The sequence below is a fragment of the Oreochromis aureus genome, linkage group 11 (genome assembly GCF_013358895.1).
Source record: "Oreochromis aureus strain Israel breed Guangdong linkage group 11, ZZ_aureus, whole genome shotgun sequence".
Taxonomy (NCBI): domain Eukaryota; kingdom Metazoa; phylum Chordata; class Actinopteri; order Cichliformes; family Cichlidae; genus Oreochromis; species Oreochromis aureus.
In genome coordinates, this window is record NC_052952.1 from 16,955,935 (window position 1) to 16,978,921 (window position 22,987).

General features: G+C 38.9%; 2 protein-coding genes across 4 annotated transcripts; both read left to right on the plus strand.

The window, feature by feature from the left end:
- The first annotated feature begins 82 nt into the window (after nt 1–82).
- LOC120442830 (myelin-associated glycoprotein-like) lies at nt 83–4,054 on the plus strand. The gene is made up of 7 exons (XM_039620139.1): nt 83–173; nt 382–741; nt 1,609–1,890; nt 3,048–3,308; nt 3,386–3,476; nt 3,730–3,793; nt 3,881–4,054. Exons 1-7 carry the CDS (start codon nt 122–124, stop codon nt 3,887–3,889), a joined length of 1,119 nt encoding a protein of 372 aa, XP_039476073.1. The 5' UTR covers nt 83–121; the 3' UTR covers nt 3,890–4,054.
- Nucleotides 4,055–8,352: 4,298 nt separating this feature from the next.
- LOC120442779 (sialic acid-binding Ig-like lectin 12) lies at nt 8,353–12,899 on the plus strand. 3 transcript variants are annotated; one of them, XM_039620025.1, is made up of 8 exons: nt 8,353–8,520; nt 9,529–9,876; nt 10,591–10,872; nt 11,441–11,701; nt 11,773–11,863; nt 12,085–12,177; nt 12,284–12,347; nt 12,437–12,899. In XM_039620025.1, the coding sequence occupies exons 1-8, from the start codon at nt 8,409–8,411 to the stop codon at nt 12,470–12,472; spliced, it is 1,287 nt and encodes a 428-aa protein (XP_039475959.1). In that variant the 5' UTR covers nt 8,353–8,408; the 3' UTR covers nt 12,473–12,899. The 3 variants fall into 3 exon arrangements, with proteins under 3 accessions (XP_039475959.1, XP_039475957.1, XP_039475958.1); XM_039620023.1 differs by having other exon boundaries at nt 12,284–12,899; XM_039620024.1 differs by having other exon boundaries at nt 12,088–12,177; nt 12,284–12,899.
- Nucleotides 12,900–22,987: the final 10,088 nt, after the last annotated feature.

The following is a 22,987-nucleotide window of genomic DNA, read 5'->3' on the forward strand; positions in this document are numbered from 1 at the left end:
AGAAAAAACTGTCCCAACCATATGGTAATGAGGGTAAAAGCAGACTGGAAACTCACAAGTCACACTTCTGAAGGAAATGAAAGTAATAACAAATGTGAGTGTGTAAAGGTGACAAGAAAAGATGACATTACGGTGGTCTTTGTCTTTGTTCGTAATGTGCATTTGCTTTAAAGGTATGGATAATTTATCTGTAATCTTTATTTCTCACAAGATGTAGACTTAAACAGTTTTTTTCATATGGCTTTCCTTTTTTGTCCAGTATTTTGTGAGTATTAAATGATCTTTTCTGTATTTTCCCATGCATTTAATCTCTCCTTCTTTCACTGGTTGTCTTATTCCTGTACTTTGCTTCATCAAATTTTACTGTGGATTTTATTACAGTTTCTCCAACTGAAGCTTCATCTTGGACTGTAAAGGTGCCATCCTCAGTGAAAGGTCACCTTGGGTTATGTGTGGTGATCCCCTGTTCTTATGACTTCCCTAGTCCAGAAAATGAGGCCAGCGAGTTCACAGGGATTTGGTACAATAACAATGATCAAGTTATCTGTCATTCCAATGCATCTCAAATCCTGGATCCGTTTCTGAATCGGACAAAACTACTGGGAGATCTCAGCATGAAGAATTGTTCTCTGATGATTGAAAATCTTCAACAAAGTGACGGATGGCCTTTTTATTTCCGGATTGAAATTAAAGGCTACAACCAGTATTCCTACATCAATGATAAAGTTTCTATTTCATTGAGTAAGTACAATTAATCAGTGTCAGTAAGTACCATTAACAATAGCACCACATTTTCTAGTTCTTGTTATTATCTCTTTGTTTCCAGTGTTTTTACTGTGATGTTTTATTATATTGATAGGTGCTGAATGAATATTTTAATGTGAATGTGCAATGCTCTAGAACAGGGGTGTCAAACTCAAATACACAGTGGGCCAAAATTCAAAACTGGAACAAAGTCACGGGCTAACATTAATATTTATTGAAAAAAAAAATCTTCCTCCAGATATAAGAATGAATCTTTTCTTATGGACTCAAACAAGTTTTGCTGAAAAACTGAATATGGAACAAGCAAAGCTTAATACTAAACGATATATATATTAGCTGTATAATACCAGTAGGCCAGCTCTAATAGTAATTTGGCATGGCTTCGCGGGCCAAATGTAATTGGGCTGCGGGCCAAATTAGGCCCGCGGGCCAGAGTTTGACACCTATGCTCTGGAACATTTTGCTCTAATTTTTCTTTCTCGGCCTTTTCTTTATTTACTGAATTATTCCTTCAAAGCTAAGATTTAATAATGCAGTTTTTTAAATTGCTAATTAATTTAATGGCAAGAGCACTTTTTTTAATCAGTATTATTTAACCCTGTTTGTTGCTATGGCTTACTTTAAGTTTAATGTAAAACCTTGCAGAGCAAATTTTTTGTCAAACTGGGTGATTTGGATTTAGATATTAAGTGCCTCCATATGGAAGTAGACAATGGGCAAAAATGAAAACAAAAAACTCATCAGCAGTTATACTGGTTAAATGCACTTGTATTTCCATTACAGTATACTTGCCATCATGATGGAGTTCAGGTTTATGATCATAACCTCTTTTGTTTAACACAGGTCAACCTGATTTATCTGTACAAGAGGAGGTAAAGGAGGGTGAGAATGTGTCTGCATCCTGCTCCGTGTTTCACTCCTGCCCCACATATCCACCTTCTTTCATCTGGAGTCACTCTGGAGAGCAGCACGATCAAACACAGCAGCTTCATGAAGGCCAGTGGAACTCAACATCTACTTTGACCTTTCGCCCAAACCGCTCTGATCACAACAAGACTTTAAAATGCAAAATAACATACCATCATGGTCTGCTCCATGAAACATCTAAGATACTTCAAGTAAAATGTAAGTATACTGTACATTAACAATGTATCAACCACTGTAAATAGTCTCATTTTTTTAAGCATTCAAAATCGGTGATACAGTATTTTTGGCAATTAAACAATATAAACAAGCAAACAAATAAAATAGGTGCAGTAACCCACATAGCAGACAGGTCTGGCCCAGATCTGGTGTCAAGCCGGCACTGCTGGCTGACTTCTGCCATGGTAAGTGGTCATCCAGATATGGGCCAGGTCTGGCAATGATGGCACTATTTATGTTCCTATTTTCATATTTTAGTTAGAAGACCCAAATGCCATGTTGCAATACTATACTGCTATGGTAGCCAACATTTCAAATGCAGGTTATACAGGTTTGTGAGTGTACACTTTATCCACAACCTAGTGACGGTTTACTCATGTTTACCACTGGGTGGCTGTAGCTCAGGAGGTAGAGCGGTTCACCTAATGATCAGAAGTTAGTGATTTAATCCCTGGCTCCTCTAGTCTTCATGTCAAGAGCATGAATGTGTATGAATGTAGTTAGGAAGCACTCAGTTGAAAAAGTGTATGATTGGGTGAATGTGGCATTTTGTCTAGAGCACATTGAGTAATCTCTGAAAAGAGATTCGTCATGTTGCTTTTGCACTATTTTGTTACGGCACATGTTGTTATTACATGGCTTGATTAAGGTACACATTAAGCTGACATCGGGGGCCAGAGCTGAAACTGTTCTGGGTCAGCACAGGGCCAGCAGTGTGTCTGCAACTGGCCTCGTGCTGGCCCATGTGTGGACTACCTCTGGCAAACCTGATCTGGCCCACCAAAGGGCCATCATTCTTTGCGGTATGTGGGCCATGTGTCAGCACATTGTGTGGGCCAGATTCGGGCCATACCAATTTTGCTATCTGGGTGGCCCGTGGCTGCACACAACTTACACATGGCCCACATACCGCAAAGAATGACGGCCCTTTGGTGGGCCAGATCAGGTTTGCCAAACATTCAGTAGGGGCCCTGTGCTGCACTGCTATCAGTGAAGAAGGGGTAGTCAGATCCTGCACCTCAATGTGTTATGCATGTTATGTTACACTAGAATGAATTCAATTACAAAACACTTTTTTTCATTCAAACATAAATAATAAATGCATGGCTATCTCCCATTTTTATTTCATGTCCTCACAGATGGCCCTGACATCAAGACTTCCTCAAAGTGTTCTTCAGAGGACACCGTGGTAAAGTGTGAGTGCACTGTAGAGTCCGAGCCTCCCAGCATGGTACATTTTGTTCTTGGTGACAGAGTCATGCAAAGCAGCAAAGCAGAGAAAAATGGCTCTGTTACTACTGAGACTCTGCAGACAGACTTTGGGTCTTTCAGCTTTGTGCACTGCCTGGCAATCAACGTGGTGGGATATGACAACATCTTACTTTCTTTACCTGTTAAAGGTAAGAAAGACTTAGGATGGATTGATCTCTCTATTTTTACATGACAAAAATACTTAACATAGTTTCTTTGTCAACAGACAACATGCAGAATATTCTTATCTCGTCTGGAGCAGGTGTGATTTTGCTGATTATTTTGATAGGAAGTGGAGTGGGAGTTGTTAAAAAATGGTAAGTTGATATGAACAAAATCATTGCAGATAAACAAGTAAGTCATGTATGCAGGAGAATCTCTAAATATAGCAACAGCTTTCAGAGCACCAGAGAGTCAGAGACCTGTCAAACTTCTGTAATGCCCGAACAAAAAGGTTTTATTATTCTTCAGCTCAGTTTGCAAACAAACAAAATCCTACCATAATAAAATAAGATTTTAAAAGATGTGTAAAAATACATTTTTTTTTTTGTTTTTCCATCCTTTCTGCAGGAAAAAGAACAGGGAGCATATCCCCTGTCCTGACATTTACCCAAATGATCCTGTCTATGGCAATGTAGGGATAATCAATGCTTTCTTAATTGATTCATTCACAATGTGCATGCATAAAAAGGGAGTTAATTAATCTTGTTTCTCTTTGCAGATTCCTTGAGATGAGTCAATATATGACAATGTGTATTGTGTGGAAGACCAACTACCGTCCATGTTGTTGAGTCAAGAAAAATGTTGTTTTGGGGGTTTTTTTGGTTTTTTTTTTTTTTTAATCTGTTATATTTCTATATGTCTGTAATCTATGACTCACGTTTTCTTGGTCAGACCAATGATCTAGTTTGAAAGATTAATAATAAAGTTTAGTCAAATTTACAAAATTACAAAAAATTTGTAATCTCTGTTTTTATTATGATTTGTTATATATGACATTTTTGTTGGTTAGTTATATTCAGTAATATTTGTTATTATGGATAGCATAGAAGGCTATCCATAAGTATTGTGGAGTATATATGGAGTTATATACTCCACAATACTGCTTGTGCCCCAAAATGTAAGATACTTGGAAAATATTATTTCTTTTTTTTGACAAAATTACCAAGAAATTATACAATATTTTAAATATTTTAATTACTTGTTCAAAACCTAAATTTACTTAGGGATAAAAGATGATAATATTAATGCTTAAATGCAGAATGGTGTATCATGGTGTAAACACTCAGTCCACCATGGGAAGCCCCAGCAGCCTGTAATAGGCTTACTGTTACAACATAACTAAGAGAGGAATCAGGGTCACCCGACTGAGTCCTAACTATATGCTTTAGCAAAAAAGAAAGTTTTAAGACTAATCCTAAAAGTAGAGAGTGTGTCCGTTTCCCGAATCCAAACTGTTTTTATTATTATTAATAATCCAAGCAAAAAATTCTATAAATTGCAGTCCCTCTACAGAAGAGGGGACTGAAAGCTGAAAGCTCTGCCTCCCATTCTACTTTTAAATACTCTAGGAACCACAATTAGGCCTGCTGTCTGAGAGCAATGTGCTCTCATAGGGTGATATGGTGTTATGATGTCTTTAAGATAAGAGGGGACCTGAATATTGAAAAACTTGTATGTGAGGAGAGGGATTTCGGATTTGGTATTGGATTTAACAGGGAGCCAATGAAGAGAAGCCAGTACAGGAGAAATATGCTCTCTCTTTCTAGGCCTTGGCAGTACTCTTGCTGCAGCATTTTAGATCAAATGAAGGTTTTTCAGAGAGTTTTTAGGACATCCTGATAATAATGGAATACAATTATTACAGTAATAAATGCATGAAATAGTTTTTCAAGATCACTGTGCGACAGGTTTTTAATTTTAGAGATATTACACAAATACAAGAAACAACTGTTACATATTTGTTGAATATGTGCATTAAAGGACATACCCTGGTAAAAAATGACTCCAAGATTCCTCACAATGGGGGCTAAGGTAATGCCATCCACCATTTCTGTCTGTACGCTTCAGGCACCAATTCATAAGCACACAATACTGTAGCCCTAACCACATCATGATCTAAGTTTTGGTCCACTGAGAGGCTAGCACACTCCTCCTGAGCTTTACTCACAAGCCTACACTGCACCAGCAAGGCCCAAACTTCCTTTTGCCAGTTCAAAGCTTTAGCAAACGCAGAAAAGTATGAATCCACCTCAGTTTCTCTAAAGGGTGGTAACAATTTAGTGTGTAAATCAAAGCCATCATGGGGAGATTGGGGGAGCTTGCAGTGTGAGCGGTGACTGGATGGAGCTACTAGGGTGGCGTTGCAGCTCTAAAGCTTTCACCCGAAAATGCATCGCTTCCACCACCAACTCCCGATTTCTCAACTCCACTTCCATAATGCAGAGCATTAGCTGGAACTCCTCAGCTGATGTCCTCATCGTAGAACTGGGAGGAGCTAAAGGAGAAGTGGTTACAGGAGTCCCAGTGGAAGGAGCTAGAGGCTCCACATCAGCTTTGCCTGCCCCTGTTCTTTCCTCACAGCCAGTGGTGTTTGCACATTAAAAAGGTTTTCAATGAGCATCAGATCTACCTTTCTACATTTATTTAACTGCTGCAATGTAGGATTCCCGGCAAACTTATCTAAATGAAACTCCATTGTGGCTAACCACACAAACCAAACAACCTTTATGTGAAACTTACACAAGCACAAACAACACAGAGAACGAACAATATCACACTTGGGTGTGAGGACCACAAACAACATACAGCATCATGACCTGGGTCATAACGGAGTATTAAGTGCACATCTGCCCGTACTGGCCTGTGGTAAGTGTAATAGTTTTTACTGCAGCTGAATCAATAAAAAACACAGCAAATCCCCAAATATAAGTCAGTAAAGGCAAACATTAGAATATCATCTTTATCTACCCACAGTCTATTTATTCATCTATTTATTCTAGCAAAGCTTATGGTGATTAGCTAAAACACCAAGTTTGAGGTGGGATGCTGCACTGTGGTTAACGTGTTGCATTGCAAAACAGAGCTGTGAAATGATGCATGACTGTCAAGTGTAACCCTTCTCATGAAAGTTAAAAATAAACCCATTTGTATTATGGTAAAAATTCCACATATAGCACTAAAGGCTGGTTTTCTTTTAATGTAACAGGACAATTGCATGCCAATTCCAGTAACCAGGGAAATTTTTAAACTAGGTTGACCTTTCTTGCAAAACACAAAAGGAATGACTTTATACAAGGGACATATAGAGGTCAGCTTGCAGTAAAGACAATAACTCAGTGTGGTAGACACTACATAAAAGAACCAATTTAATGGAAATGAAAATAAAAGTAAAAAAAAAGGGAAAGAAAGAAGTTGACCAAAAAGTGAAAACCTAAATATAATAATACATAATATAATGAAAAACTAAATAGGGAAGCAAAAGGCAAGAAGGAAGGCATGTAAGGATCAAGTTGGGATGTCAGTCTCAAAGAAACAGTGAAACTGATTATAGGGAGGGGTGGCCACCTGCTGCGACCAGTTGGGGTGAGAGGAGGAAGACAGGATAAAAGACATGCTGTGGAAGAGAGCCAGATATCAATAACAAGTATGATTCAAAACATTATGAATGAGAAAGGTGACTGATGAAGAAATCCTCAATGCATCATGGGAATCCCTAGAAGCCTAAAACTACTGCAGCATAACTATGGGGGAATTGAGGCTCACCAGATCCAGCCCTAACTATATGCTTTAGCAAAAAGGAAAGTTTTAGGCCTAATCTTAAAAGTAGAGATAGTGTCTCTCTCCTGAATCCAAACTTGAAGCTGGTTTTACAGAAGAGGGGCCTGAAAACTGAAGGGTCGCCCTCCCATTCTACTTTACTACTAGGAACAACAAGTAAGCCTGCAGTGTGAGAGTGAAGTGTTCTAATAGGGTGATATGTTGCTATAAGGTCATTAAGGTAATCAAAGAAAAAAATGAAATTATGATTAATGTGACTATTTTCTCAACCTTACAGCATATGAGGGAAAGAGGTGACAGTTTGTGTTTGATAAAGTGGCTGAGGAGGGTTTTCTAAGAGCTTGCAAAGAAAAGAGACTGGACTAAGTTTCTTAAAGACGTTTCACCTTTCATCCGAGAAGCGTCACGGCTAGCCGGGCAAGCCGTATGAGTTTTAATAAAGGACCCAATTTGCAGGCAGCTTCTGATGCGAGTGAGCTTTATTAATATGGTAGGTGAAAAAATCAGGAACGTAGCGGGCATGACACAAAACCTAAGGATAACCTAAACTGGGAAAAACTAACCAAAAACAGACTTGAAACCTGAAATGGAGATGCAGGGAGACGCAGGGAAACTACACAGGATGACCCAGGGAAATATTGCAGACGAACCAGCAACAAGCAGGAGAAAACACAGGGCTCATGTACACAAAGGGGCAATCAGGGAATGAGAAACAGGAGGGAGACACAGCTGGGATTAATTGGACATAATGAGACAAGGGGACGCAAAACTAGACACACTAAGATTGGAAATGGCCTCAGAACTAGAAGACCTTAATCGGAATAAAATCAAAATCACGGATAATGTCACACAGTGGAAATTTGTATTTATTTTGTATATTGTTTTATTCTGATTTTTAGTGTTTATTTATGAGTGTCATCTTATTTGCATGGTTTTATTCTGTTTCTATTGCATGGTTTTTAGTGTTTTATGTGACATGGTTTTTATCCACTGTGGACTGGCTACACCTGGGACAAATTAGCTGATAGGTACCACCTGCTGAGGCATGGATGTGTCCAGAGGTGGCCTATCAGCTGTGTAAAGACGTTTTAAAATGGGGGGGGCCGTGGCTCAGGGGGTTGGGAAGGGCACCTGTAACCGGAAGGTCGCCGGCTCGATCCCCGGCCTCTCTGTCCTGGTCGTTGTGTCCTTGGGCAAGACACTTTACCCTACCGCCTACTGGTGTTGGCCAGAGGGGCCGATGGCGCGATATGGCAGCCTCGCCTCTGTCAGTCTGCCCCAGGGCAGCTGTGGCTACAATAGTAGCTTGCCTCCACCAGTGTGTGAATGTGAGAGTGAATGAATAATGTCATTGTAAAGCGCTTTGGGTGCCTTGAAAAGCGCTATATAAATCCAATGCATTATTATTATTATTATTAAAAGCAGGGCTAGCTGAGCACTGAAGGAGGAAGGCCCAGAGTGGAAGAGGAATGCTAGATGGCCAGCGTGACACGGCGTCCCAGTTGGACAGTGTGAAGGGCGACAGTGGGAGACGCTGCCTGTTATCGACCGCCGGGCAGAGGTGTACCTCTGCCGGCATATGTGAGTAACACTTTTCCCACTGTCGTATGCTGGGTGCAGCTGAGCTGGGAAAGGGTTGCCATGGCTATGAGCTAGGGTCTCTTCCGGGACGCGTTTTCTGGCCCCTATTTGTGTATTTGCAGGATGCTGACACGAGGGGATCCATGGTGGCATTGCGGGGAGGATTCCGGTGTGAAGCGGAAGCCGGGCTGGGATGTGGGCGGCCCAGTGAGAGGACAAGAGGGGAATAGGAGGCTCCTCCCCATCGGCCTAAGACAGGGCTGGCATGGACCCAACTCATGCAAAGGAACTTCTGGCCCGCTGGTGGACCCATAATGCATCCATGGTTGTGGGACATATCAGGGAATTTTAGTAAAATGTAGAAAATTGTATTTTTACTAGTTTTAGCTGTTAATAACATTTTTCCCGTGTATGTTTTTAAGGGTGTTTTTAGTAATCCCTGGCCTAGTAATAAACTGTTTCTGATCAGACCTGCTTCATCTCTGTGCCCGTGGTATCTGACTCGCCTGCTCTCCCTTGTATTTTAAAGAATCTTTCTTTTTAGCACGACATTCTGGCTCGACTGCTTTAATGTCTGCGTTTGTTACGTGTTACAATAATAACAATGAAAACAAAACCACTGAGTTCGCAGACTCAGGACTATGACATGCAGTTCAGTGCAGAGGATCTTAAAAATAGAATTGAAACTTCACAATCACCTCACACATGAAGGAAATAAATGTGATGACCATCAAAACTTGTCTGTATTTACTCGAGTGACAACAAGGTGAGAGATGGCATTACGGTGGGCTTTGTGTTTATTCTTCATGTGCATTTGCTTTAAAGGTATGGATAGTTCATATATTTAGCTGTAATCTTTAATTCTCACTTCTTTTATAGGCCATTGTGGTTTTGTCCAGACAAATAATGTCAAGTGTTAGATGATCTGTTCTGTATTATTCCATGCTGCTCTCCTTCTTTCATTCTTTGTCTTATTCCTGTGCTTTATTTCATCGCATTTTATTACAGTTACTCCAACCGAAGCTTCATCTTGGCGCGCCACTGTGCCATCCTCAGTGAAAGGTCTCCTTGGCTCGTGTGTGGTGATCCCCTGCTCTTATAACTACCCAGATCCAAAAACCAATACCACAAGCTTTACAGGGATTTGGTACAATAAGAATAATCAAGTCATCTGTCATTCGGATAAATCTCAAACTTCGGGTCGGACAAAGCTGCTGGGAGACCTCAGCAAGAAGAATTGTTCTCTGATGATTGAAGATCTTCAACAAAGTGATGGAGGGCCTTTATATTTCCGGATTGAAATTAAAGGCTATAACCGGTACTCCTACACAAATAACAAAGTCTCTGTTTCAGTCAGTAAGTAAAATAAATATGGTTACCAGTAAACTCTTGTGTTCTAGCTCTAATAGTTCTCTTTTTATTTCCATTATTTTTACCATCATGTTTGACGTTTGACATTCAGCATTCCTGAGTATTTTAGTTTTAGTGAAACAGGTCTGATCTAAGTCATTTATACTGATGTGAATATAAATATGAAGTGAATATTGTAGGGTCAGGTTGCAGTGCTCTGGAACATTTTGCATTAATTTTTGCAGACTTGCTTAAGTTGTTGAACTACTCATTCAAACCTACGATGTAAAAATGTATTTGTACAACTCATCAAATGATGATAATCAATCAAAATCAATGGCAAGAGCAGTTATCTTTATACTCCAACCATGTTATCAACTATCAGTTTTCTGGTTTCTAATTTTTGCCATTATAACAGGCTGCGTTCTTCATCACTGCGTTCTTTACGAATTGTTTATTGTAAAACTACTCTTCTTCTTCTTTGTCAGTCAGATATAGAAAGTAAACAGAGTTTATCTCTTATTTTATTTATCTTTAAGCTTGAAATCAGACTCAAAACCCTTTACTGTGAACAGTTTATTAAGTTGACCAAAATTTAAAGTTGCATAAAACATAAAATCAGCAGCTGTACTGGTTAAGTGCATTTGTATTTCCATTACAGTATACTTACTGCCATGATGGAGTTCTGGTTTATGACCACAGTCTTTTTTGTTAACACAGGTCAACCCGATTTATCTGTGCAAGAGGAGGTAAAGGAGGGTGAGAATGTGTCTGCATCCTGCTCCGTGTTTCACTCCTGCCCCACATATCCACCTTCTTTCATCTGGAGTCACTCTGGAGAGCAGCACGATCAAACACAGCAGCTTCATGAAGGCCAGTGGAACTCAACATCTACTCTGACCTTTCACCCAAACCGCTCTGATCACAACAAGCCTTTAAAATGCAAAATAACATACCATAGAGGGCTGTACGTGGAAACATCTAAGATACTTCAAGTAAAATGTAAGTATACTGCAGATTTACCAGGTTATTAACCACTGTAAATAGTATCAAGCTTTTATAAACTAAAATATTATTTACAATTATATTAAAAAATAAAAACGCAATACAATCAATAGCAATCAATCACACTGCATGCTTATTTCACACCCAGGCATATCTTTGCTACCGTTCAGGGCCCTGTTCATTTGAACCCTCTTGGGTACTCCACACAGTGATCACACTCATCGAACAAACGAGAAGGGTCAAAAGTACTGTAAGAATCACCTAGTGTATGGAGAAACAATAGCATCAACAATTTATTATGTTAGAAGTAGTTTTTCTCCCAAACACAGCTGTGTTACACATGAAAACATATTTATTACTTCATAACATTTGCAATTTCTTGCAATAGTTTCATTATCAGGGGATTCAAAGTAGTCACTAAAAAACTTAATACCTGAATTGCTTCAGTGATGCTAACCCTGTTAGCAGCTATGAGTGGCACAGTTAAACTGTCAGCTGTCAGCAGAAATGCAGTAGGGCCCCTGTACTGCACTGCCATGTCCTATTATATTTCTTGTCCTTAAAGATGCCCCTGACATCAAGACTTCCTCAAAGTGCTCCTCCGAGGGCGGCGTGGTAAAGTGTGAGTGCATCGTAGAGTCCGAGCCTCCCAGCATGGTCTATTTTATTCTTGGTGACAGAGTCATGCAAAGCAGCAAAGCAGAGAAAAATGGCTCTGTTACTATTGAGACTCTGCAGACAGACTTTGGGTCTTTCAGCTTTGTGCACTGCCTGGCAAACAACAGGCTGGGATATGACAACATCTTACTCTCTTTACCTGTTAAAGGTAAGAAAGGATGGATTGATCTCTCTATTTTTACTTGTTTAAAATACTTAACGTGGTTTCTTTGTCAACAGACAACATGCAGAATATTCTTATCTCGTCTGGAGCAGGTGTGATTTTGCTGATTATTTTGATAGGAAGTGGAGTGGGAGTTGTTAAAAAATGGTAAGTTGTCATGAACATAATCATTGCAGATAAACAAGTAAGTCATGTATGTGGGAGAATCTGTAAATGTTGCATATGTCTCAAATAATAGTCACAATCATGATTACAGCTATATGAGCACCAGAACAATTTTTTCTGTCCTGACAGCCGGTCTTTAATTTCAGAGGCTGTGAAAAGTGTCAGTTGTCTTTCTCATTTAACTAAAAACATGTTACTGCCAGCAGGGGGAGATCAAGAGACGCAACAACCACTAACTTGAGCACCATGATGTCAGACAGACCTGTGGAGCTCCCTCATAGTGGCCCAACAAAAAGGTTTTAAGTCTTCACTTCTGTTTTTTAAAAAAAAAAAAAAATCTTATTCATAAATATAATTTTAAAGATGTGTCACTTGTTTTAATATTAGCTTTTCTTTCTGCAGGAAAATGAGCCGTAAGAACATCCCTTCCCCTGACATGTACACCAATTATCCTGTCTATGGCAACGTAGGGATAAGTAATGTTTTCTTCATTAGTTCATTCATATTGTGCATGCATGAAAAAGGGGAGTGAATTAATCTTGTTTCTCTGTGCAGACTGACTGGGATGAGTCAATATACGCCAATGTGTAGCATGTGGAAGACCAGCTGCAGTCCATGTTTGTGTCCTCTATATATGAGTTATGAACGAGTCAATTTTTTTCCCAATCTCATTCATTTTTCAATATTTATCACCTACATCTAACATATATAATTCACATTTTATTTGTAGAATACAATAAGTAAATATTAATGTCTAAAACTGTGATAATCTTATGATTCCTGTTATAAACTGCAAAAAACTGGAAGAAGGTCATTTCATCAGAAATCAGGTTTTTGGGGGTTTTTCTGTCATTTGTAAATATTTTGTTTATGAGAGATGGCACAATATCATGTGATCCCATTAAGTCTGGTGATTTTAGTTTTGTTTTTGTGAGTTTTTTTTTTTTAATTCCTGTGAACAGTTCCTCTATCCAATCTTTAAATGACGCAGTGCTGCCACCTGGAGCTTATTTCTCTCTCTCCCTCATTCGTATATATATATATATATATATATATATATATATATATATATATATATATATATATATATATATATGTATATATATATAAAATCAGTATATCCATGTATATATATAAAATCAGTATATCCATGTAAACTTGACTCATATTATCCAGCAACTTAAGTTTTAAATATCTGCCCACCACCTCGAAGGCCAAAACTGGTTAAGATATTCCTTGATTAAACTTTGCATGTAGATTTCAACGATAAAATGGATAATTGATAGTTTATTCTCAGTGTTAGTATAATTCATAATCCTTTGTATTGTGATCCATATATTCAAATGTTTTCTGTTCCAGTTGATCATACTGAGCAATCTTTTGACTGATGCAGATCTTTTCTCCAGATGAGTTGTTTCTTTCAGTGTGTGTCATAAGTAAGTTTGTGTTTGCTTGTTATCTTGTTTATAGTCCCGTTCATGTTACTTCTTGATATTTTTTCGTCCATATTTTTGATGACCAACACTTGAGCTTACACTGGGGATCCATTTAGTTTGATGAATATATTGCAGCTTGTAGTCCAAGTACTTTAAAAGTTTCCCAGTGTTTTTTAAAGGTTATGTGCTTCCCTGTTTGCATTGTGTTTGGTTAGATCCTCATTTATAAAGACAATATATCCTTCAGATTTCTCCCCCGTTTCAGCAGTGTGTTCTTGTGCTTCAACATGCTGCCCATGCTGCCCAGAACTGCCATTCACTGGACAGTTTCTCCTTGTCACACCACTCTCAGTTAACCTTGGAGATATTTATCTCTTTTAAGTTCTTTTTGTGTTTTTGGAATTTCAGCCCTGGAGTGAAAAAGTCCAGGATCAGGGCTGCAGATGCTGTTCATCCATGGGAACAATGAATCTGCTGACAATCAGATGCTTTCCAGATGGGATTCCAGGGTGGATCAAAATCTGATGATGCTTTTCTACATTCATAATTCCATCGATTTCATTGGTCAGTAGATGGCTCAAGTGAAGGGCCAGATGCATTTTTCAGGTCGTCTTTTTTTCTTTCTCATTTCTTTCTCATTTTTGGGGCATGCTATTTCTGCTAATGCCCTCTACCTGTCCAGTTTTAAAAGACACACTGCACACCATGCGAAGATATCCACACCTTTCATCTAATAACTTTTTGGGAATCACTTTGTCAGTACAAAAATAATATTTCATAACTTTTTATTGTTTATAAATGTACTGTCTAGACACGATTCATTCTCTGTAGATGTGCTTTTGGTCAAATAAATTCTATCCATTATCATACCACAACAGGATGACATTATTCCTTGCAACTCCTGAACAGTAAAGCTGTACAGATATTTAAAGTTTGACATGTGATATGAATTAACATTTAGAGGAAGAAGTTATATTGAGGTAATATTATGTGAAACATGAACTTGGTTCACATCATATTCGAAATATCACAGAGCTCCGTTCCTCTTCCCCTCATCATAGAGAGCTTATTTATTTATTTTGTCTTTTGATATCGTTATATTCTAACTTTACTCTCAGTTTTCTGTATTTTATTTTAATTGTATTTGTAATTATTTTTATTTATTACATACCACGTGTTTGCAAGCAGAATACAAAAAAGACAAAACATTGCCGATGTGATCAGTTGTCCCCTATTAAAAACTTTCTAATTAGTCTTCCCAGACAAACACAGAAATTCCAGAAAGAAGCAATTAAAAACCTCCTTTTTTTTTTTTTTTGTAGTGGGTTAGATTTGGCTGATGTTTGGTTATTGCATGGTGTTTGTGAACGCAGCATGAACGTTTACGCCTAATATAAGGAGCAGCTGTAGCCTACCCCCAATTCCTGGCAACTTGCACTCATTCCTGTTGAAGGCGGTGAAGATCACAAGCTGTCTTTAAATGTTGCAGATCGGCTTCATTTCTCCTGGCAATTGCTTAAAGCTTTGTAACTGTAAAAGGGTGGTAAGTAGGATCCTGACTGTCTGCAGTTTGGCTTAAAGTAGCGTGGACCCTGGCTAACTGCTTTCTTTCTCTTGTTACAGGCCTACACGCAAGGGGTGGGTTTTGATTATCGATTTATCGATTAAAATTGATTCTAGCTTGGATAACGTGATATCGATTCATTAAAATCCTGAATCGATTTTTAAATATAACTAAATTTTAACAACCACCAAACTGCTAAAACAGTAAATGAGAGCAGGTACACGGATTCTGCACTAAGATGTAAACACAAAACACGGACCCGCCGACGGATCAGAATCAGTGAGATGTCGCCTTTCTCACCCGGCAGCACGGACACGGCCGGGGCTGAAGGCCGACAGCTCACTGACTCTGATGTTTCGGTGGGTCCGCGCTTTGTGTTTACGCCCTACGCTCGATTCTGAAGCTGTAGGTTTTATCTCTCTCCGAAAAATATAGTAACGTTCTCAAGAACCAGACGTTTTGGTCTCAGTTTGTCCGTTTATTCTGTGACATAGGCAAACGGGCCGTTAACTCCGGGGAGAGTGCTCTCATACAATACCTCACTTCAGCCCCGCACAGTCGCACACAACAACAACAAGGACCCCCCTCCCCTTCCTGCACACATTAGCTGCGTCCCAAAACGTAGGCTGCATCCTTCGGAGACCGCATTTGAAGGCCGATTACGTCAAAGTCAGGCGACGAAGGCTGTCCCAATTCGTCGACTCCTTCAAATGTGACCCACAAATGCGTCCTTCATTTCCCTGAATTTGAAGGATGGGTGGGGTGTGTCCTTTGTGGCCCACCATATCCCAGAATTCATAGCGCAGCCCAGCCAGTTCCAGTTTACAACAATGGCGGCTGCTACTAAGTTTTAATATTACTCTTATTATTCTTTCTGGGTCACAAAATAAACTTTTAACATATTTTCAGAAAGTAGCCGTGTAAACTTCAAATATCTGCTTGGTTTATCAAGACATCGCATATTTGCAAAAGTGCTCCGACGTTTTCGGAGATGTCTGTTACCCACCAGCTCGATAGCTAACCGGGGGGTTCAATGGTCACTCGAGCCGGCGAGAGCAGCGGACTCCCGGCTAGATCGTTTTCAGACCCCCGCTGTCTTTCGCTACTCAGGTTAAACATGATATGTATGTTACTCGGATAACTTAAAAATGTAATTGTTTGGCTTTTTTCTGTGTTTTATTTGTTCCGGAGTAAATCAGTTTGGCTGAGATCAAAGTTATTAGATTAGATTAGATTAAATAAAACTTTATTAATCCATCGGGTGGGTTCCTCCGGGATTTTCACACAGCTGAATAAACGTCAAAAAGAAAACTGATTAAACAGAAGTGTGAGACGGTCGAGAATTTACTCCAGTGTCCTGTTATATTTTAGATAGCAAGGAGCAGACAGGTGAGTTTATTAAACTCCACTGAGACCGCGGTGACGCAAATCTGGAGGCTAGACTATCCCATTTCACAGCCTTGCACTTCTGGCTTTCTCGGTCTTCGAAGGACCTGGTCCACGTAGACCGCGAAGGCCGGGTCCTCCGAAAGATGCAGCCTATGTTTTGGGACACAACTATTAACTCCCCTTTTCCCTGCAGCACAACCAAACATGTAACTTAAAGAAACAACAGCGTGCAGAGATAACCAACCTGACTGTAACATAACATTTAACCATCATTACAATATTGACTGAACCAGCAGCAAAAGAAGATCCAAACTACGCTTCACATAAACATCGTCATGAATTCTTAGTTTTCCTCTTTTGCTTTCACCACAATAAAATCACACTTCCTGCAGAGCTCGTTGTCTCTCTCTCTCTCTGTGCACTTCAAGAACAGTTTCCCGTCTAAAAATCTCTGTTTTCTGCATTATTCGCTTGCTTATTAGGCACAAGTCTACCGTTTTTAACAGCGCTGTCGGCCGCTGTTTTTTCCTTTTACTTTTCCAACAAGAAAGCCTCATTTCTGCCGTTGAATAGATTACTGAACAAATTTAAACTTTTTAAAATTATGCAAAATTGCAAAACGCTTGGCTGTGTCTCTAATAAAACTTCTATAACTTTGCTCTGCTTCACTTCAGCAGCATCAGGTAATGTTCATGTGTTGATTAATGGTTTTCTTTCGATTTTGATTTACTGCATAATATTTTTAAGGTCATCTGCTATAAAATCCCAGGCCAGGAAAATCTCCTTCATGTTTTTCTGTGTTTTATCCTCAGTTACTTTGACACAAAGGCATCTGCTGTGATGCTTACACCTTTGATAAAGTCTCGCAACTGTCAGCTTTCTTTTTATAGACCAAGGGCGTAGATTTGGTTTTGGCATTGGTGGGGACTGATGATTCAACCACCGAACCCTGCCCTGTTTCTTTCTTTTTTTTTTTCCTTTTTGTCTTTGCTTCTTGATTAAAAAAAGGAGAAAAATACTTGCCTACATATGCTATTCTACATGCTTTTAAACCATTTAATATTACAATCCATAGTTTTATATGTGAAATATATAATGTTCAATTACTATTAAACAAATGACTAAGTATTTTAGACTTTAGTTTACTTCAGCCATATTCCATATAAATCAGGTATCATACAAAAATAAAAATAGCTTCAAATACAGTCATGACAATAAAAGAATATGACTTTAAGGACTTAACAACATTACTTCAGTTATAGTACACCAACATGTCTTATACATTAGCACTAAGGGAACCTGGTGGACATTGTACAGCCTCTGTAAACTAATATCCTGGCTTGCTCGAGGCTCCGTTTTCTCTGACAGTTTCAATCAAAATTAGAAATGCTACTGTGGGAGACTGAGATAACTAATAGTGCTGCCTGTTGTGCAGTTAGTTTCCAAAACACGTTATTCATGGTTACATACAATTTTAGACTGATGTGGGCCAAAGCCTAGCATAGCCTGTAACGTTATTGTGATGGACACATTTTATGAGTGAACTTGACTTTAAGTGACTTACAGTTTTTTTTTGAAAAATACTTTCTTATATCCAGGTTCTTCCTTTTTGCTGCCATCCTCCTCTCCTCCTTGCAGGTCCGCGCAGCGCAGGCTTGTCGCTGCTAAAACTAAACAGAGCTCCCTGAAAGGCACAGCCAATCACATTGGCCATATTTGTCACATGGAGTAGGACTCCAGTAGAGAATGTAATTTAACTCTTTCTGCACTGCTGGGTGAATGAGACGTTGACAGATCGTTTTTTTCTTTCTATCGGGTTTGTTTTTCTTTACTTGAAGAGATGAAATTATTGGTGGGGACAATTCAATAACCGCTGGATATTGGTGGGGACATGTCCCTTCCGTCCATGCCAAATCTACGCCCTTGTTATAGACAAAAAAATATGGAAATGTACTGATGCGTGATCAGAATTATAATATTTCTGACTGTCTGAGGCAAAATTTCCCCGAATAGAATCGAATTGTGGATCGAATCAATTCGGGACCTTGTGAATCGGAATCGAATCGATTCTAGAAATCAGTGACGATACCCAGCCCTACTACACACTGCTGCTGTCTTGTTGTAGCCTTGTTGTTGCTTGGTTGCTGTCGTGTTGATTGGCATTTGTTTGTTGTTTTATAGTGTTTTAGTGTTAATTGTTTGTTATATTTTAATCATGCTTTTAAAAGGAGTTGTATGTTAAAGGCTGTGTGTGTGTGGGTGCGCGTGTGTGTTTACTTACTGTTTCTGTGAATGCCTGTGAATATACACACCGGGAAGAAAGTATAACACACCATTTAAGTTGCAGAGTGGCAGTGAGCACTGCAGAGAGACTGCACGGGTGAGTATTGGGGACACCCTTGGGCACTTCTCCCTGTAGGTTGCCTCCCCAAGTGGTGTTCTCCATCATTTTGTTGAACTATTTTAATGAGCTGATATTTTAACTAGGGCAGCATCGAGGCTGCGAACTTTGTTCCTTTAAGTAATGTTTGTCAATAAGTGTCTTAATTAACTGTTCAGTATTGCCATCCCTGCAACTTAAGTTGCTGTCTTCTCTGCAGCTCTTTATTTATATTTGTTTTCTCCCGTAATATGTGAAATGGACTTGTCACGCCTCTGCTTGTTAATAACGAACCTGTGTGCCATTTGTAACTGTTACAATGCTTACACTGGCTATTGTACTCCCCCCCTAGGTGGTGTTGTCAACACCATTTAGTTACCTTTACCAGTTTTCCTCCTTCACGCTGCCACATCGTAGTCAGTAGTTTCTGTTTCATTCCTAAGTCCGAAACGTTTGGTGTACATTTGGCTCTGCTTCCCATCTCTGTACCGCACTCTGCCCTCCTGGCTTCACGCCTGCTATTCTAACACTGTGGAGAGTGGGATTTATCCATCTGAAATCCTCACTCCACGAGCACACAACAACATAGCAAGTACACAAACACCAACTAATGTAGTAAAATAAAAGATGTACTCGAACATTGTGTTTACCTACACATGTGTGTACCCATATAAACACTTTGTTTTTTTGTTTTTTTGTTTTTTTACAAGAAAGCACAGAGTAAGGGTAGTGTACTTGTAGTGTTACTGTGATGGACCGAGCAGCGAAGGAAACTTAGGCACAGGTTAAAGTCCAAAAAAAAGGATTTTTTTTTTTATTTAACCCAAAAACATAATTGGTTAAATCATGCAAAAAGAATCAAAATCTTGGGCCCATAAAAGAGGTCAAAATAAGATAGCTCTACTCAAAGTTAACAAACCATACTGATAACGGAAACAAACTGACCTAACTTAACAAGACAAAGGGGAAACTTAGATAGTGGCTGATCAGCCCACAAAAACACAAGAAGGGGTAAAACACACAAAAGCTAACTAAAACTAACATAATGAACTCCAATTCCCCCCATGGTTCCGAGTTATGGAATGAGCCAATTTGCAGTCTTCCATTAAAGCTCGCTCCGCCCCTTTTCCACCTCTTGGTTCCTCAATCAAGGGACTGGAACAGCTGCTACGTTCACACTGCAGGTCTTAATGCTCGATTCCGATTTTTTGATCAAATCCGATTTTTTTGTCTGCTTGTTCACACTACAAATAAAATGTGACAGCAAACGCGCTCTAGTGTGAACCCTCAAAGCGGCCCGCATGCGCAAAAGAAGACGTCACACACAACTTGCTCTGTTTAGACCCAGAGCAAACAGTATTGTTTGACTGATGGCCCTTAATATAGAGACTTCAGACTTTATGTTTCCCAATTTTTGCTTTAAGTTATTTTGTTATTTACATAATAATGTAGATAACCTAATAATTACCCTTATTGCTGTTTTAGAGAAACGGTGCTTCAAAGGATAGTTGCAGATTATGGGCAGAAATCTGTGCCATCAGAAACTGAATTTGAATAAGTTAAATTTGAATTTGAATTACTCGGATTGAATCTGAATTGTAACTTGAATGAAAGCTTTTGAAAATTGAATTTGAATTAGTCTAATTTGAAATTGAATTTATGGTTTGAAAATGAATTGATTTGCTTTGAAACTGCATTTTATCCTTTAAAAATTCAGCTCTCGAATAATTTCAGATTCACTTCTCACCATTCAGTTTCAGTTCTACAATTCAATTTCAGTTCCAAAATTCAGTTTTTTGGGACTTACATCCGGTTCCGGTTCAAGCGCAGATTAATAGAACTACGGACTGATAGCGTTACTGACCGGAATCTACAGCGTCTTGAGCTGAATTAAGACTTCAGAAGTCATTCGTCATGTCGAATGACCAGCGGATAAACTCTCAGGTTGGTAATAAATGTATTACATGTATAAGAACAAGCGTCATGTTAACAATTGATAGCCGTACAGTAACCTTTATGCTTATTGTAGCTGCTAGCTAAAAACGCTAATTTAGCGTAGTTTGCCCTGAATTCAGCTTTGACAAACAAATATGATCGACTGTTTCTAGTAGAATTCCAAAGTTGTCATCTTGTACCCTGTCAGAGCCCTGTATGCTTGCAGAGACCCCTACAGTAGAGAAACATGCAAAACGGTGTCCAAACCTTTGTATTTGAGCTTTATTTATGTCTTACACAGCATCCCAACTCTTTAGCTAACTTAATAACTTTAGCTAAAGTGAATAGTTAGTCTAATTCATTAGTGCAGCATTACTGGATCACCTCTGTTTGAAGTGATATAATATGATATACACCTATCACTGAAACAGCAAACTCTGTAAATAAACAAACAACACTTCTCATTCTCTAAACGTTTGGCCACAGCTGTAAATTACACTATCAGTGCTTGTTCACTCTTGACAATAATTACATTTCTAAATTCTCTTTGTGCATTTCCAGGTAAACAATATCTAATATTTTATCTAAATGACTGCTTTGTCTTTGAAAAGGTGAAGAGCCTGAGGCCGGTGACAGTCCAGTTCTACTCTAAGTACATCCTTACGGTGGCTCACAGGACAAGGCGACATTCCTGTCCTGCCAGAAGAGAAGAGAAACTTCAGTCTTCATGAAGTTCAACCACACCTGTCATATGGAATATGACAGGGGTCTCAAACTCCAGCCCTCGAGGGCCGGTGTCATGCAACTTTTCCATGCCCTCGAGGACTGGAGTTTGAGACCCCTGCTGTATGGTGTTCATGCAGTTTTCTACCCCACAGTTACAGCATGTCTGACTGCCTGTTCAGCATATGCAAAAATATATGATGAGTTTAAGCATGTGATGACTAAGGCCTTCCATTATGGTGTTTGTCATCACATGTCACAGACATCTGGATGATCATTTGGAATAAACAAAAAAAACAAAAAACTTGTTACTTCATCTTTTATCTTTATTATTATTATTATTGTTCTTATTTTACATTTTTCATTGTTAGGCATTGGGTTTATTTGTAGTAGTCCTTTCCAGCTTCTCTCCCTCTTCCATATTACTGTGTCAGCTTGTCAGCATCTATTTGGGTTTGGGAGTGGAACAGGAAGTGCCATTTAAACCAGGAGAGTTTCTTATATTTCAGAAGAAGGGATTAATTCAAAAGAAATGACCTCAATGCCATATTTTATTTAGGAACCCTAGAGAGCACTTTGCAAAATAACACATTCTTATAATTTCACCCTCAGATGAACCAAGCTACGACTGTCAGGGAAGGTGATGTAGGTACAGAGCATGTGAGAGTGGTTATGTCTCTTGTCTAGATGAAGGCACAGGAGGGATCAATGGCAAGGCGTAGAGATTCAGTATCTTCAGTCTTCAGTGGACACTCCATTTCTGGCACAAAACACCTGTAAAAGATGGTCGATTTAGGAGGAGACCCGACAACTTCAGCCTGTCAAACATAGCAATGGAGCAGCATGTTTTTTAAAAAAAACAACTAATAAGCATGCACTCAGTACCCTAAGAATTATTATGGTAGTTAAACACAGTGATAGTTGTATATCATATTATATCACTTCAAACAGAGGTGATCTAGTAATGCTGCACTAATGAATTAGACTAACTATTCACTTTAGCTAAAGTTATTAAGTTCGCTAAAGAGTTGGGATGCTGTGTAAGACATAAATAAAGCTCAAATACAAAGGTTTGGACAGCGTTTTGCATGTTTCTCTACTGTAGGGGTCTCTGCAAGCATACAGGGCTCTGACAGGGTACAAGATGACAACTTTGGAATTCTACTAGAAACAGTCGATCATATTTGTTTGTCAAAGCTGAATTCAGGGCAAACTACGCTAAATTAGCGTTTTTAGCTAGCAGCTACAATAAGCATAAAGGTTACTGTACGGCTATCATTTGTTAACATGACACTTGTTCTTATACATGTAATACATTTATTACCAACCTGAGAGTTTATCCGCTGGTCATTCGACATGACGAATGACTTCTGAAGTCTTAATTCAGCTCAAGACGCTGTAGATTCCGTCAGTAACGCTATCAGTCCGTAGTTCTATTAATCTGCGCTTGAACCGGAACCGGATGTAAGTCCCAAAAAACTGAATTTTGGAACTGAAATTGAATTGTAGAACTGAAACTGAATGGTGAGAAGTGAATCTGAAATTATTCGAGAGCTGAATTTTTAAAAGATAAAATGCAGTTTCAAAGCAAATCAATTCATTTTCAAACCATAAATTCAATTTCAAATTAGACTAATTCGAATTCAGTTTTCAAAAGCTTTCATTCAAGTTACAATTCA